The following is a 17,531-nucleotide window of genomic DNA, read 5'->3' as shown; positions in this document are numbered from 1 at the left end:
TCTGATCTATTTGTACATGGGTAAGCACCCTTGTGCTTTTTGGAATAGATCTACTTGCCTGTGTAGTCTCACTGAAACTTGCTCAAATATGCAATTAACCTCTGACGGCAGCACAAGGAGAACTCCGACAACAGGGATGTGCGGCGATGGTGGCTGTGCGGCGCAAGGGTGGTTCTGCGTGCTTTGCTCTTCCTTCTGGATTGGGAACTTGTTTTTTATTTTTTTGGTATTTAGGGATTTCTGTTCTTTTTTTTGGGATCAGATGTCTCATGGGCTGAGCCCATACATTATGAGCTTTGTTTTTTTGTGTTTGAGAGCCCAGTTTGTCCAAAACAGTAAAAAAAAAATTTTCCTTGAACCGCCCAAAACCGCCAACCGGCCGGTTTTGACCGGGTCACCCGGTTTTGACCGGGTCACCCGGTTTTGGACCGGTTTGTCCGGTCCACCTCCGGTTTTCTCTCCATACGGTTTTGTGCTTAGTTTGGACCAGCCAAGGGTCCGGTTCCCGGTTCAACCGATTGAACTGGCCGGTCCGGTCCGGTTTTGATAACCATGTTTATGATCATTGAAGTTGTTGCAACCAAGTGTGATATAATTACACTTATTACGAAAATATGTAATGAGGTTAATTAATGTATTGATTTTAGAAAAGTTTATACAGTGTCCTATATTTTCCCTTAGTTAATGTATTGGGTAGCATTAAAGATAATATTAATTGTGATAAAAATTGGTAAAAGATAATAAACATTTTTGTAAGGCTTAAATAACCTTTTGGTCCTTAAAATTGAAAAGAGAATCAAATTGAGTCCCTAAAACTTTTTCACATCAAATTGGATCTATAGAATTTTTTTTAATAAAATTAAGTATTTTTGCTCAATTTTGACCGGTCAACAGTCCAGTGGTAAGCCTAGTCAGCTGAGGATGACCACGTGGACTTTTTTCACATCAATTTTAATCATTTGAAAAAATATTTTAATCAATTTTAGTCCCTGTTCTTTCACCTTGAAAAATAATTGTTTGTTGCCTCTAATTTTCTAGGTTTTGGAAGAACATGGTGAATATGATGAACATATTATTTTTTTAGGGTTTTGAATTTATGGGTTTAAGGATTTGAGTTATGGAGGAAGGGGAAGAAGGTGGAAGAGGAAGAAGATGAAGGTGGAAGAACGAGGACTAAAATTGATTAATTTTTTTTCATGAGACTAAAATTGATGTGAAAAAAGTCAACGTGGCCATCCTCAGCTGACTAGGTTTTCCACTTGACCGTTGACCGGTCAAAATTGAGCAAAATGACTTAATTAGATTCGAAAAAAAATATTTAGGGACCAGGTTTGATTCCCTTTATAATTTCAAGGACCAACATAAACATTTAATAGGGGTCTTTTTTTTTTTTGGCAGTCAACATAAACATTTAATTAAACAACAAGAGACATAATGTCTTTGAGTACAAAGGATTGAATGCAAAAAGGAGTGAACCCAACCCAAACACAATTATCATTCTCCAAAGAGAACTTAGAGAGGTGATGGGCTACCATATTTGCATTTCTACTGATATGAGTAAGGGAAAAGGATAAGAACCTACAACTTAAGAGCATGATATCCTGCATAATATAGTACGGATATGAACCATGTGACAGATTATTTGACACAGCATTCGCTACTTTCTTACAATCCGATTCCACTAGAACTGATTGGAATCCATGATTTAGAGCAAATTCAAGGCCAAATTTCAGTGCACATGCTTCTGCATATTCTGCTCCAAACCCCGCTGTGAGTGTCATTGTTGCAGCAGCTAGCACATTGCCAAAATGGTTTCGAATAACTACAGCCAAACCCCATGACGAGCCGGAACCAGAAGCATCAACACTAATTTTAACAAATGGGCTCGGAGGAGCAGTCCATTGCTGCTCTACTCTCGCTGCCACTCCAGAACCCTCATCCCGTAACTGTCTCTGAGATTGCTGATAAGTAAGAAAATATGCACAAAGAAGATAGAAAATAAGAATAAAAACTGGCTCAACCTTGTTGATTAAATTTTGAATGATTCTACCAGAAAGATCATGCACTCTGCTGCCAGCTATCAGCCTGATCAAAATTTGCTAGGTTATCCTTTACATATATCCTTGAACAAAAGCCGAAATCCCACTCCCAGAATTGCTAGTGAAATTTTAATTTATATCTAAAATGACACCCTCAAGCTCATCCTCACAGGGAAACAAAAATACAACTACCAGAATGTAAAATTAGGTAACAATGGAAATAAGATCAGTTCATGTTTAACCAACAAGCAGCACTTAGAAGACTTGAAACGGCAATTAATAGATTCTTACTTGTATCACTCATAACTCTACTATCTGTTAAACACAAACTTTTTCTTCTATCTGTTTTTTCAAAATATGAAAAAACAAAACATAACACGAATAATATAGAAATCTGCCCATAAACTCATCCTCCCTTCAAACAAGGCAAAAAGGAAGCTCTAGAGAACCCTCCAATGTTTCACTAACTCAAGCTCAGAGCATGAAAGCTTAAAACAAAACATTTTATCCAATTAAAAATGGATATTTAATAATAGAAGCAGGGAAGTGAGAAAAATAGAATTAGTCAAGATGAGCAAAGAATCCAACATGAAACACTTGCCTATCACAGGTCATAACACGAATTACTTCCAATTTCTATGCAGTCCTACAACCTTAAAAAACCAATAAACCTTCAGATAACTCATAGCCTAAGGCTCTAAAATTTGAAGTCTCCTAATTCTACAAAACAAACACAAACTTACCATTCCCAATTAGACCTGACAGCAGTTATTACTTAATCTGATTAGTGACTGCAATGAAGTAGATGGCACAACTGCTTACTTGCAACCATGCCATGATAAGGCGAAAAAGTTCATTTCCTGCACACAACCAATGCTTCATGTCTTTCTGTTCAATGAATGGCTATTAGTTTGGTTTAGCAAAATAAAAAGAGCCAATAAGATGAACACAATTTGTTTTCATCAGATGCATATTTCTAGTTGTCTATTGGAGGTTTGTCATCTTACTTCTCAAGCCCCTCATATATAACTCTGCACCTTCAAGTCTAAGCAGAGATATAATATAAGAAAACAAAAAAGATCTCCTTTTGTCTTTAAGCTAAGCATGATGAAAGCTTGTTTGTGGATGTGATGGAAGGGAGTAAGCAATCGGCTCTTTTCTAGCAAGATATTGTTATATTACTAACTGTAGAAGCATGCAGCATACGTAAACAGCACACATTAAATGAGTCCTTACCATCAGGGTGGATCCATACACCAAAGTATATCCAACAAACAAGAGAAGGCTGAAACTTTAAATTTTGGCAGACCCCATGATATGCAAGAGGGTCGAGGACATAAAGCTAGATGTGGAAATGGTGACTCTTTTATGGACTTCATAAGTCCATAAAACAAACTTAAATATCATATACAAAAAATCAGTTGTTGGCTTTATATATATGTTTCTATCCTTCTTTTCAAAATCTGAAATGAGTTAGAAGAGAGGTGGAAGGAATGAGACTACAAATGACACAAGAATCATCTAATATTGTACCTATCATGTGAAGTCCTTGAGTATTAGAAGTTTCCCCAACTAAACTTGTTTTATCAACCAATGGAGGTAGATGCAGGTCCAACGACACAAGAAAATATGTTTCTATCGAGTTTATAAGTTCACTGAACAAGAAATTATATTTCTGTCCAGGTTATAAGTTTAGTATTTAAATCCAATGACATATCATCTTGCCTTAATTGTTGAAAGGAGGATTCACATTACCATGAATTAAGTATGACAATCTTCTGCAAACTTAAACATGCCTCATCAAATATCAACATGAATCAACATCAAAAAGGTTATCTTCCTTAGCCATAACTGAGGAGAGAGATATAGGGGGAGAGGGAGATCATTTATGAATGGTGTTAAAATAAAAATTACCTTCTAACTTTATACAAAATACTAAATCAATTCAAGCTTGAGCAGTCAGTACTTTTCAAGCTAAAATAATTCATTATCTCAAGTGCTTTTAATTAATTCAAAGTAGTACTTGTAATGAATATTAAATAAAAGCTTCACAGATTCTTCTCCTTTGGGAAGGTAAAAAGGTCTAAGACTCACACGAATACACATCCACACAACAAATTAGACAATCTACTCTCATTTCAGTTTGTCAGATTTGCAAAAGTAGAGCTGTAGTGCACTAGTGCATAAGTTCAGCAATTTTGAAAACAATAACACAAGAAAGAGTACAACTACACACAAAGTTTGTGTCTAACAAAAGCACCAAAACCAGCAGATACATTAAAATAAGAACAAATGCAGTCAGCCACTTTAGGAATAATTTCCAACTACTGACAAGCATATCAATTACTTAATTACAAGATCACAAACTGCAGAGCTCCTTGGGTATGAGGCCAATTCTGTTATGATCATGGAACGTAACAAGGTTGCGTTTTGCAAAACATATCTTGCTAATTTTAGAAGTTTCCCCAACTAAGCGTAACAAGGGCAAGATCACATTATCATCAGAAAGACAAGTTCGCTATGTCATTTTGAAAATTTTACAACATCTTTTGGATTTGGATCTCTCTCCGTGGACATTCTTTTAAAAATTTCAAATTTTACAAGGCTACAAGATCTTACAATCTTCATCAGCAAATTTAACCACATGCCTCATCAAATATCAATATCAATTATACCCCCTTCTTATGAATTAAAGCTTACAAACAAAAACACCAAAGGATTATCTTCCTTAGCCATAACAGAGAGAAGGAGAGGGAAATAATTTATGAATAATGTTAAAATAAAAATTCCCTTCTAACTTTATACAAAATACTGAATCAATTCAAGCTTGAAGCAATCAGTAATTTTCAAGCTAAAAAAATTCATTTACTCAAGTGCTTTTAATTACTATAAAGTAGGACTTGTAATGAATATTAAATAAGAACTCCACAGATTCTTCACCCCTAGGAAGGTTCAAAGGTCTAAGACTCACACGCATACACATCCACACAACAAATTAGAAAATCTACTCTCATTTCAGTTTCTCAGATTTACAAAAGTAGATCTATAGTGCATAAGATCAGCAATTTTCAAAACAATAACAGGAGAAAGAGTACAACAACACACAAAGTTTTTGTTTAACAAAAGCACCAAAACCAGCAGATACATTAAACTATGAACAAATGCAGTCATCCACTTTAGGAATAATTTCCAACTACTAACAAGCATATCAATTACTTAAATACAAGATCACAAACTGCAGAGCTCCTCGGGTATGAAGCTAATTCTGCCATTACTTCAAGCTTTTCTTGGTGATTTAGGCGATCCCAGGGGTCAGAAATTGCCATGGTACGTAATGATGTTGAGTTTTGCAAAACATATCTTGCTAATCTCATCTGATAATCCACTCCTGCAAAACCTTTAATAAAGCACTTCCTAAGATGAGAAGAAAAGCATTCAGGAACAAAACCTGGGTCTGGCCAAACCTTATCAGCACCATCATAAGTAATAAAGACAACAGTTTGAAGCTTAGGGCAATGATTGAGCATATGAAGCACCGAATTCCATTTAAGAGAGCATCCAGAGAAGAGCTCCAGATAAGTTAAATTGAGAAACACATGAATGTCCGCATCACACTGCAAGAGTTTTAAAGATAAATTATGAGACATTATCTGTAGTGTAAAGGAAACAAACAAATAACAAAGTCAACACATTCACCTTTTTCATATACAAAGTAACAAACCTTGTTTAAGTGCAGAAACTGTGCATTGGAATAAGCTTTCACAGGAATATGAAAAGCATTGCAAAAATTGACATTTGCACTGACCAAATTGGATAAAGTATTAACCTGCCCCTCAAAGGGAGAGTCATTATAGGATATTTCATCCTCTATCAAATCTGAGTCATCAAAATATACGTCATATATTACCAAATCTTCAAGAACAGGACACCCATATAGAAGGTTCATCAAAGATTGAGGGTTTACAAACTCAACATCGTCCATATACAGTGTTTTGAGCGAGGGCAGGTTCACAGAAGAAAAAGCTTCAAAATATGCATAAGTCAGCTTGAGAACAACTAGGTTTGTGCAGCTGAGAATAAAGCAAGTCACTGGTGAATAGGGATACCAGATTACGAGTTTCTCAAGGTGGTGTCTTTTTGCTGCTTTTAACCATTCCTTGACATCATCAAATGGACAATCGTAACCTGGGTCGAGGGTAAAGTTTTTGATGGGTTGATGCAAACCTCGTGAATGAATGGCAGCGTATACGAAATTGCTGAAGTCAGAGTACGATTTCGACTCCTTCCCTTCGAGATATCGTTCTTTGTGAAAGTCTAGGGTAGGGACTGAAAGCCAGAGTGATCTCCACCTCTTTGAGAGAATAGTTGTGGCAGCAGCATTTTCCGTTGGGAGAAATGATAGAATGTGGCAGAGAAGTTCATCTGGCAAATTGCTTATTCTATCCGACATTGGAACAATGTAGTATTTTCAGTGATAGACTACTCAAGTGAAGTGAAGTGGGTAATGTATTTTTCACACTTATATAGACAAACGTCTATAGCAGCATCCATTTTCATTTTGGGGTTGCTTCCAAACGATACCAGTCCTCGAGTAGTTATTCAATTCTTACACAAAAATCCAAACAGTAATCCCTAATGCATTCATTTTCCATAAAATGAAATTTTCAATACCAACAACATTCTCGTAACTTCAAAACATGGTCAAAGTGGAAAAATTAGTCCAAAGGACAGCAATGACCGGTCACAGTAAGCAAAAATCAAAGTGTAATTACTACTTCCTAATGCATTCCTTCCTTTAGGATGAGTTCAGTTCCGATCAGTGGCGGATCTAAGACTCGGATCACAGGTTCAAATTTTTGAAATGAATATATGGGTAAAAATATAATTAAAAACCCCGTCTTTTGTTTATGATAGTTTGTATCTAGATGCAATTAGCTAGTTTTTCAGTCTTTTAGTTACTTTTCCTCCTGTAACCAAAAAATACTCTAGAGGTCCTTGAAATTGTATGACGTATGAAAATAAGTCCTTGATAAATATTTTTCTGATTTGGAATCCTTGAAAAAAAAAATTTTAATCAATTTGTGTTCCTACCCCATGTTTCAAGCTTATGTGGCTCAATTTGTACACAATCAGCATTTTCACGTGGATTTTTATTTATTTTTAATGCTTAGGTGAAATTTTTAATTAATATTTTTATTACACGTGTGTAATTAATAAATAATGCTAAATTATAAATTAAAAAGTTTCCTTATTATATCTTTAAATTATTAATTAAATATCATAAATCCTAATTAAACTACTTTAAAACAAATTAGACTTTTTATCTTCATCAAACTTCCAGAAATGCATTTCTTCATCTTCATCTAAGACTTCATCAAATTTCTTCATCATCTTCCTTCATGCTCTTCCACCATCTTCACTTGTTAACATACCCAGAACCTCAACTTCAACCTCTTTCTTCACTTATCTGTGCTAGCTTTGTCCATCAATTAAAAACTGGAGGAACAAATTTGAGCAACACAATTTGTAACAAAATTCTAAATAATGCACATGTGAGTAACATGTGGAGCTTCAAACTTTGAGAAACACTTCAAATTGATCACCCAAAAAATGAAAATGAGTACAGCTTCATCCTTTGACCCCAAAACCCATACACTAAAAAAAAAGGGAAGCTCCAAAGCAATTACAGTGGGGACACGACATAGAAGGAAAACGATGGTGGAATTATTGTTGGGTGAATGGTGAAGGTATGAAAAACGATAGAAAGGGGGGTGTAACGCCCCAATTTCTCAGCCGAGGAATCACATTCGAAACCTATCAAAGTCTAAGGACTAATTTGAAATCTTAAGGAAAACATGATATATATATATTTTTTAAAACAAACTAGACATACTCGAAACCATAACATAACCTTAGTTAAACAACCCGTTCCCGACATATAATAATAGTGACTTACAATATCATGTAGGTTTCCAAAATAAGTACGCACACTTTAATAGTGGCGAAAACAGGGTTTTAGTAGAAGAGTTTTCAGATGAACAAGAAGACTCAAAGCATAACCCACTAAGAGGAAACTAAACCGCTTCTCCCATCCTTGCTCCGCCGACTACTATCCCCCCTCCATCTCAGCATGGCTAAGCATCGCCAGAAGGCTCTTCATCGCCTAATAGCGTTAAGCGCCCAAACAACAGGTAGCAAACAGAAAGGGTTAACTCCATGTCATTGCCACATAAAATGAGAAAACATATTATTCAAACTTAATCATATAACGTGATAATTAAACTAACAACATATATCAAATTAAATGACAGTTCATTGAACAACATAACTTCAAACTAAACATCAATACCATCGAAGGTTAGTGTCCTATAATGCAGCTATATGCTTATACCAAAATGGATCGATCAATATCGTCTCTCAAGACGGGCCAATCACGTGGGACCACACCCACCTCATCGCCACTTAGCGTCGAAAGACGGGACAATCCTGTGGGACAAACCCACCTCATTGCCACTTAAGGACCAAAGCCTATATGCCAAGTCAGTCAACAATAATGTCCAACCAATAATCAATTCAGAGCTATAAAACATAACCATGTTATATCCACTAGAAAGCAATAACGACAAAAACCAGTAAACGGCCGAAGCCTCTCAGAAAACGTTGAACATAAGCAAGCATACAACATTGCAAAACATGCCAATATTTCAATAAATTGCCAATCAAATTAAACACCTTCATCTCACACGCATGTAGGGTGATAAAAACATGCAAGGCTCAAAGACGCTCTAAAACTGAGTTACCCTTACCTTCGTGAGTAGAAGTTGTGCATGGAAGTTGCGAACCTAGCACAAGGAAACACAATCATCAACACAAGTCCTACTATAAGTAATCAATCTAGAACACTAATCGAAACTGGAAATAAAGCTTTTAAAGCTTCAGAGTTCACATTAAGGCACGAATGAACAACGGAGACTTCGTTCGCTAAAACGCGCATAACTCGAGCTACAGAACTCGGAATGACACGAAACCAAAGCCAAAATTTCGACAACGGAGAGGGCTACGCTATGGCTCAAGCCATACAGACCCAAAAATTATTTTTGGACACGGTACAGTTCCAAAAAGTTTCGGCCACTACCAAAAAATCGGGTTTCCCGAACTTTTTCTTCGATCTAATTTAATTCCTAGGTATTCTTAGGCGATATCTAGTCCAGGGAAACTCTCAGAAAAATTTTAGAATTCGAAATGCGACAAGGGGCATTTTGGTTATGAATTAATGACCAAAAACTCAAAGTTAAAATCTTTGAAAACAAATCCGACAGGGTTGTAGATCGGGGCGTTTATAACAACTAATTCTAAAAGCACTAAGCAAGATCAAGACTTTTTGAATCAAAAAGTAATTTCACAGAGAAAATGAGTTTCGGGCTTTAAAACTCAGATCTACGGCGACTCGGTCCAAATACGAACAAACTGACAGCGATTATAGCATGTTGGGTTGCAGTAGAAGATAGTTGGAAAGAAAAATCGAGGTAATCGGACATTTTTATAAAAAGCTCAAAACTTTGAGCACAGAAAGACATAGAATAAGCCGACAGAAAGCAGAAATAGAAGTAAGATTTAACATCCTTACCTCTGTGCCTACGCGTAGCTTCTGAAATCAGGACGATCGGGCAAGAATCAGAAAAAGCTCTGCACCCCTCTCTTTCTCTCTCTAGCTCTCGGCCACTTTGGGAGAAAATGAGATATTTTCTTATTTTTTTTCCTTTTTATAGTTGAGGCGAAAATCTGAAAAATCGATATCTCGTGGTTTCGGTCGTTTTGGTACTTTCATTTGCTGATAAAAATTGAGTATTCGGCGACAGAATGTCGAAACTCAAATCAAGGTTCATTTAAATGAGGAAAACGTCTCAAAGACGGTGTGAGTCGATTTACGCCGAAAAACTACTTTTTGCAGTCGACGTCAGATGAAGAAACTTCCTTCAGGCAAAAGATCAGAAACGTCGAAAGGAATGAGGCATCGCAGATGGAAACTTCGTTAGAAGCTCCGAATAGAAAAATTCTTCATTCAAGGTCTTAATTGAAGTCCCCGAGAAGTTAAAGTCTAGCTTCGACGGACTCCGGGAAGCGAAACCTAACAAGCGTACAGTCTAGGGTTTCGTATCGAAATACTGGTCATGGGAAAAATACTCAGAGGTTCTCATTCTACCCCCAATTCTAAAATTCTCCTAAACAGTGCTCTGGGAGCGGTCATAGCCTTTTTCGGACACTCTCGACCTTAGTTGGGTGCGAATACGGCTCGTGCTATCAATCAAAATGACTATAGTGTCATCCTTAAACATATTGTGAACTTTCATCTTCATAACACTAGTCAAAAGGTCAAACACAAGTCAAGTTCCACTCACGCTTACACAGAATCCTATGCGTGAGCTGGAAATTAATAAATTATTTAAGTATAAAATCCTAGGTCTTACAGGGGGTTTGAATAGCGTTTTCAGAAATAAAACTTATCCCACTGAGTTTTTGACAAAACTCTCAAATCAAGAAGTAAAGTGCTAAGATAAGACTCAAGGAAAGCACACAAGGATTTTATCCTGGTTCACCTGATAAATCCCTCAAGCTAATCCAGTCCACCCGATAAGGTGATTTTTTCCTTCTTAAAATGAAGACAATCCACTAAGCAGAGTTTGTTACAACTGCACTTGAAACCTACAAGTGACTAACAATACACTGAATCAGCTCACATTAAGATTCACTCTCTTAGTCTTCTCAAGGATCTAACCAACCTTGGTCTCCTCAAGGAACACTAAACAAACTGTTTAAGAGTTTGAGTTTACAAAGAGATGCTTCTTAAAAGCTAAAGTGAACACAATGAATTTCAATGAAGAAAGATTTCTAAGAGAATATTTGAATATTGCTTGCACTTGAACAAAGTTTCTTAGGCGGCATCTTTCATCTTCAGCCTCTTTATATACTCCAAGGATTAGGGTTTGATTGTTGCATGGAATGCTACCGTTGGAGGGCAGATCTGGGATTTTCAGGTTCTGCTGTGGCTGATCAAGGTAGGTAAGGTCGTTAGGAATTGTACAAGTCCTTTTGTACTTTGGATAGCGACTTGACCTTTATCCTAGGTGACTTCTGATCAAAGGGACGCTTCATATTGGAACTTGTGAAGCTTGGTGATCAGAGTTAGAGGGAAGCTTGGATCCTCTGACCTTTGTGACTTCTGCTTCTGAACTCAGAGTGAAGTACTTGGTCTTCAGAGCCAGCTTGCTTCTTGGACTTCAGAGTCTTCACTTCTCAGTTTCTGGGCCATCAGAGCGTCTGGACCTTCAGAGCGTCCGGACCTTCAGAACTTCTGGTCTTCAAAACTTCAAGTGGTCTGAATCCATATCAGAGCTTAAATAACTTCAGATCTTCTGAAGCATTTTCTACTGTTCAGATTGAACATAGATAGTGCGAAAGCGTTGCAAAAGTTACTCTTGGGCATAGTGCTTCTGATTTAGGTGTAATTAGACCAGAGTCAGAGCCTGTCATTTAAACACTCAGAAAACAATGTTAGAGTATCATAATTGTTCATACATAATAGTTAACATGTAATCATCAAAACATAGAGTTGTACTACATGATCAAAACTTGATCTTACAAATGGTCTGGAGCCCTCCTCCTCTGTACTGAAACAAAGTGAAACCAGACTCAGATGCTTGCACTTGGGTAACACCCAATTTCTCAAAACTCAGATCTGAAAACTCAGAACTAATGAAGAAGAAGAAGAAGAAGAAGAAGAAGAAGAAGAAGAAGAAGAAGAAGAAGAAGAAGAAGAAGAAGAAGAAGAAGAAGAAGAAGATGAACAGGAGGAAGAAGAGGAGGAGTAAGAGGAGGAATAGGAGGAGGAAGAGGAGGAAAAGGAGGAAGAAGAGGAGGATGAAGAGGAGGAAGAGGAAGAAGAAGAAGAAGAAGAAGAAGAGGAAGAAGAGGAAGAAAGAAGAAGAAGAAGAGGAAGAGGAAGAGGAAGAAGAGGAAGAAGAGAGGAAGAAGAGGAAGAAGAAGAAGAAGAAGAAGAAGAAGAAGAAGAAGAAGAAGGAGAAGAAGAAGAAGAAGAAGCTCCTTTTATGTGAAGGTTTGTGGCTAGGGTTTTATGTGGAGAGAAAAGAAGAAGAGGAAGAAGGTTGGCGACTAGGGTTCTGGAGGAAGAAGTTGATGGTTTTCTCACTCCCTGCTGAGAAAGAAGAACCAAAAGGAAATTGGAGGTTGGCGACTAGGGTTCTGGAGGAAGAAGTTGATGGTTTTCTCACTCCCTGCTGAGAAAGAAGAACCAAAAGGAAATTGGAGGTTGGCGACTAGGGTTCTGGAGGAAGAAGTTGATGGTTTTCTCACTCCCTACTGAGAAAGAAGAACCAAAAGGAAATTGGAGGTTGGCGACTAGGGTTCTGGAGGAAGAAGTTGATGGTTTTCTCACTCCCTGTTGAGAAAGAAGAACCAAAAGGAAATTGGAGGTTGGCGACTAGGGTTCTGGAGGAAGAAGTTGATGGTTTTCTCACTCCCTACTGAGAAAGAAGAACCAAAAGGAAATTGGATTGAGTAATTAAGTCCCTGAGTTGTAATTAAAAAAAATTATTTAATTATTATCCGACATGGAAAATAAAAAACCACGCGGAAGTTCTGATTGTGTAAAAATTGAGCCACATAAGCCTGAAACACGAGTAGTGACCCTTTTAGATTAAAAAAAAATTCAAGGATCCCAAGTCGAAAAAAAAAATTAAGGGCTTATTTTCATATTTCATACAATTTTAGGGACCTCTAGAGTATTTAGACCTAAAAACAATGTAGTATTTTCAATGATTACTACTCAAGTGAGTAATGCATTTTTCACACTTATATAGACAAACGTATATAGCAGCCATTTTCATTTTGGTTTTTCAATTTTGATTGTTACTTGTTGCTTTCCCTAATGTGATATTTTGAACGGTTTCTTGTACTATTAATTGTGTGGAGAAAAATCTGTCTAATCAAAGAGATTCTTTTACTATCACTGGTCTTTTTTTGGTGAAGAATGGATATCACTGGTCTTTTTAGTTGCCGTGAAGAAGTATTAGAACTGTTGTTACTCATGGCTTGATTAAATTGAAGGGAGAAACTAATATGCCCATTTTTAGGTGGTGTAATTTTACACCACCTACTTTGACTGAGTATAACAGGTTAACACATTTTTTTTAAGATAAAATATCATTAAAAATATATCATATATTAAATTTCTTTAAAAAAAGATGTGTTGACCTGTTATAATAAATTAAAAAAAGTGGTCTAAAATTAGACAATTTTAAAAGTGGTCTACATTAGTGGTCACCTACCTAAATTGATAAAACTCAAGAGTGGGGAAGCTTATCTTAGTCCTACACCCTCACTGGTAGCCAAAGGTAACTGATGTTGAATCATTTCTCTTGCAGCTAGTGGGTGTGCTTTTTCTTGCATTGTTCTATTGTAGCTCATAGACAGCGTCGAGCCGCACTATTTGCAAAAGAAAAACTAGAGAGTTCAACCTCACAGTGTCAGTATCACCATATTTGGTGTCGTTGGGGATGAGATCACTCTCAACACAAGCATTTCAGAATGCCATCAAAATAAGTCATTTATTGCACGAATGTAACCAATTGTAACAATTTTGTATACTCTTAGATGAATGAAGGATTTTATCATTTCTTAGTTTAACCTTACTTGAGTGCCATGAATGTGGTTGCAGCTTTTGGTAAATCAATTGGAACATCTCACACAGCAGCTAGTGGGTATTACCAATTTGGAGTAATCTTCCCAATAGATTGGACATTTTACCTAATAGTAAAATTTGTTGCATGATGTGTTTGAAGAAAAAAATGAGCATATTAAAACCACATGGTGTTTACTCAGATGCATGTTCTATAATTAGTTGAAATGAACTGTTAATTTCATTATGTACTTTCAGAGGTTTTTTGCATTGTTATAGACATTCATGTGTAGTATAGTTAGGGCCCATTTGGTGGTCATGATAGGATATGATATGTGAGCAGGATAGGATAAGAGCATGATAGGCTCTTATCCTATCTTGTGTTTGAGGTGCACATGATAAGGACATGATATGATAAGAAAAAATGTTATATTTGAATAAAAAATGCATTTAAAAATTGATCATTCTATTAAATTTAATTTTTTTTACATTTTCATGAATGAGTCTATATTTTAAAATAACTAAAATTAATTTAAATTTTATTAACTAGCATATTTTATTGTTTTGAAGATAGCTTATATTTTAAATAAAATTATGCTACTAACCAATTGGTTTTCACTTAGTTGTGACATGTGATAATTAACAATAAAAGTTAACTAAATTAAGAATATTATTATTTAAAAAGGACTTTATATTTAAATTATAAATTATTATATAAGTAGATAAATAGTTTTAAATAATAGGAGATGAAAATAGAAAATTAGTCCATTACTATTAAAAAATAATATTTATAATCAATTCGTTTTCACTTAGTTGTGACACATGATAAATAAAAAAAATTAACTAAAAAAAATATTATTATATAAAAATACTTTATACTTAAATTATTATTAATTTTTAAATAATAGGAGATGAAAAATATTAAATTAGTCTATTACTATTAATACGTCAATATTTGTAGTCTACTTTACTATTTATGAACTAGTATTTTTTACCCGTGCGATGCACGGGGACATCCATTTTTGTTTTTTTCTTTTTGTGTTTTTTTTTGTGTTATTTATTAAAAGATATTTTATGGATTAAAAGAATAAATTTATTTTAGATATAACAAATCATAAATTTGTAAGTTTTTTTAATGAATGTTTGTTTTTTATTTTTTTCCCTAACACATTATAGTGAATGATTTAACGACACGTTTCTCGTGCTTAATAGCAAAGGTCGCAAAAGAAAGTGTCAGCCTTTTATAAGAGAATAGAGAATATAACTCAAGGCATGTGGAAAAAAAAATAGAGTAAAACTGATGTCCTAACGTATTAATACAATTAATGTGTACTCATTCCAAATTCCATTAAAACCTTAACGGTAGAAATCAAGAATAAGAACATTTTTAAGTGTAATTTAATTTTAATATAGTAAATGAATAAAAATTAAAGGATTTAATTAATTATTTCTAATTATTTTAGAATTTAAATTAAAGTAGATTAGAATTTAGTTTGTTTTCCTCTTGTGATAAAAAAAAGATTAGAATTTTTTTTTGAAACAAAAAAGATTAGAATTTAGTTTTAGAATTATAAATAATCAATGTAAATTAATTTTTGGAATATAGTGATAATTAACATTTTAAAGTGAAATAATAATGCATTTTGTTACGTACCCATTATTGTAGAAGTGTCTCCATCATTTTTTTTTCAAAATAAGTTTATAAGAAATTAACTAAAAATTATTGTTTTTTGTGAGGTTTAAATAATCTCTCAAAGGCATGTGCCCAATTTCAGCCGTTACATTTTTTGAATTTAAAATTTTGAATAGCTTTGTGTTATATATTTCTCCCTCCGGTCCTATTTATAAGCATGAAAGAGAAGAAAAATCTTGGTCCTTTTTATAAGAACCAAATGAAAGTTTGAGCTATATTAATTATTTTTTTTCAATGATGCCCTTATTAATTCTAACTTGTAGAATATGTCTCATTAATTATTCTATCTCTTTCGCACTTTCCAACACGAATAACAAAGGGTAATTTTGGAAGTTTATTTTGATTCAAGACAAATTTAATGCATTTTATCTAGTTTTACTACATTTCTTAAACTATGTGAATTTTTTTTTTGTTGCTTATAAATAGGACCGGAGGGAGTATCATATACTACGTGTAACTATTCAATTCTTTCTTTATTATGATTCATCATTAACCTTTAATAATCAACAAAATTATCTCAAATTCATATTAATTTTTTGACTATATAATTTCCTAAGAAATAAACTATAAAAAAATCCCACAAATTTTTCATTTACTCAAATAAAATATTAAATTAGGATTTTAATTTTTTATATTTCAATTTCAATATGTTTGAGTTTCCTCTATAGCAATTTTCATAGCATTTTAATTCTCATAATGAGAGGCCCGCCCCGGAATGTAATTTTAAAAAATAGATTCCTAAAGGCTTAATTGCAACTTTGGTCCCTGACGTTTACCAATTCCATGATTTTAGTCCCCCACCTAATTTAATTACACAGATGGTCCCTGACTTTGCTGGCCGTCTACAACGTTGGTCCTACCGTTTATTTGTTAATGGATGAGGTTTACGTGGATGGTCACTTAGCTAATTTGGAAGTCGAATTGGAGAGAGAAAGAGACCAGCAACTGATTCAACCTTCTTCCTCGCCTCCAGGGAAGAAGAAAAGGAAAACCAAATAATATTTTTTTAGGCAAACACTAACTCAAGGGGCCTTAATGACCCTCACATAAAAATTGTGTGCATTACACCAAAAGTCAATACTCTCCTCCCAAATTCAACAATTTTCCAGAATTCTTACCATTCGCTCCCCACGTATAATTCTTATTTTGTTCTCTTACAATCCAACAAAGCTTTCTTAATCTTTGTGTTTCCAAATCTGTTAATAAGCTTCATTCTTTTGTGGTCATGGAACTTATTCATAAGGGAAGTACTGCATTTGTGCAAAGTGCTTGTTCTTATTCTCAATTTTTAACATCACCCCACTATATATAACTACATTCCTTATAACTATAAGCAATCAATTTCAAGTAAGACATAAAGTAGTTAACAAATAAGAGTGAGCAGGAAAGTGCAAATTGGAGGTTCCTATTCTAAAAGTTTAACACCACCCGACCATATATAACCACCATCATTATCCTTATCACATAGAGTACTTAAGAGTCCCGAAAAACATCAAAATTAAATAAAATGATACAAAGAGACATTCTGGTGAAAAAAAATAACACACCAATGTCAGTAGAGAAGATTAAAAATACTCTAGTATCTTGAAAAGTAAGGTAAAAAAAATCAAGTTCAGTTGCAAATTAAATCAAAGCTCAACATAAAATCAATTAAAGTTTAACAACAAAATAAAAATCCTAATTATTGATCAATTGACCACAAAACTATGAATTCACAAATTACTTGAAAGTCATTACAAAATAAGTTAAAATTGTTCTATTAAAAAATCAGTCCTGCTCTCTTCCAGTGTCTCCACCAAATAGGATAAGAGGAATAATGTTGAATAAAAAAACAATATTGTTTTAACCTGCCTAAATTTCTGCAAGGTTTCTTATTTATTTAACCTTATCCAGATGGTTGGTAGCAAATGTGACAATTTTTTTTGCCAATTGATTAATTATTTTCATTCAGTGGACCTCAAGTGATTAAGCCACGGATAGAAGTATGCTCCAAATGAAATAGAGATGGCAAAAGAACTAAGAATAAGTAAGCTTATGACATAAGGCACCATGAAAGAACTAAGTTTAAAGGCACTGTAACATAACATAACAAATATAATAGAAA

The 17,531-nt window shown here is 34.6% G+C and overlaps 2 protein-coding genes across 4 annotated transcripts; both read right to left on the bottom strand.

Moving 5' to 3' along the window:
- Window positions 1–1,380: 1,380 nt before the first annotated feature.
- Window positions 1,381–4,947, bottom strand: LOC130719422 (uncharacterized). The gene is made up of 2 exons (XM_057570051.1): window positions 2,783–4,947; window positions 1,381–1,961 (listed from the first exon to the last, which is right to left on the bottom strand). The coding sequence occupies exons 1-2, from the start codon at window positions 2,783–2,785 to the stop codon at window positions 1,416–1,418; spliced, it is 549 nt and encodes a 182-aa protein (XP_057426034.1). The 5' UTR covers window positions 2,786–4,947; the 3' UTR covers window positions 1,381–1,415.
- A 138-nt stretch (window positions 4,948–5,085) lies between these two features.
- On the bottom strand, window positions 5,086–6,613 carry LOC130719421 (FBD-associated F-box protein At5g56380-like). 3 transcript variants are annotated; one of them, XM_057570049.1, is made up of 3 exons: window positions 5,761–6,613; window positions 5,504–5,653; window positions 5,086–5,413 (listed from the first exon to the last, which is right to left on the bottom strand). In XM_057570049.1, exons 1-3 carry the CDS (start codon window positions 6,487–6,489, stop codon window positions 5,252–5,254), a joined length of 1,041 nt encoding a protein of 346 aa, XP_057426032.1. In that variant the 5' UTR covers window positions 6,490–6,613; the 3' UTR covers window positions 5,086–5,251. The 3 variants fall into 3 exon arrangements, with proteins under 3 accessions (XP_057426032.1, XP_057426033.1, XP_057426031.1); XM_057570050.1 differs by having other exon boundaries at window positions 5,086–5,653; window positions 5,866–6,613; XM_057570048.1 differs by having other exon boundaries at window positions 5,086–5,653; window positions 5,761–6,611.
- Between the last annotated feature and the right edge of the window lie 10,918 nt (window positions 6,614–17,531).

Source organism: Lotus japonicus, chromosome 5 (genome assembly GCF_012489685.1).
Source record: "Lotus japonicus ecotype B-129 chromosome 5, LjGifu_v1.2".
NCBI lineage: Eukaryota > Viridiplantae > Streptophyta > Magnoliopsida > Fabales > Fabaceae > Lotus > Lotus japonicus.
The sequence above is the reverse complement of the archived record's forward strand: the minus strand, read 5'-3'. Positions and strand labels throughout refer to the sequence as shown.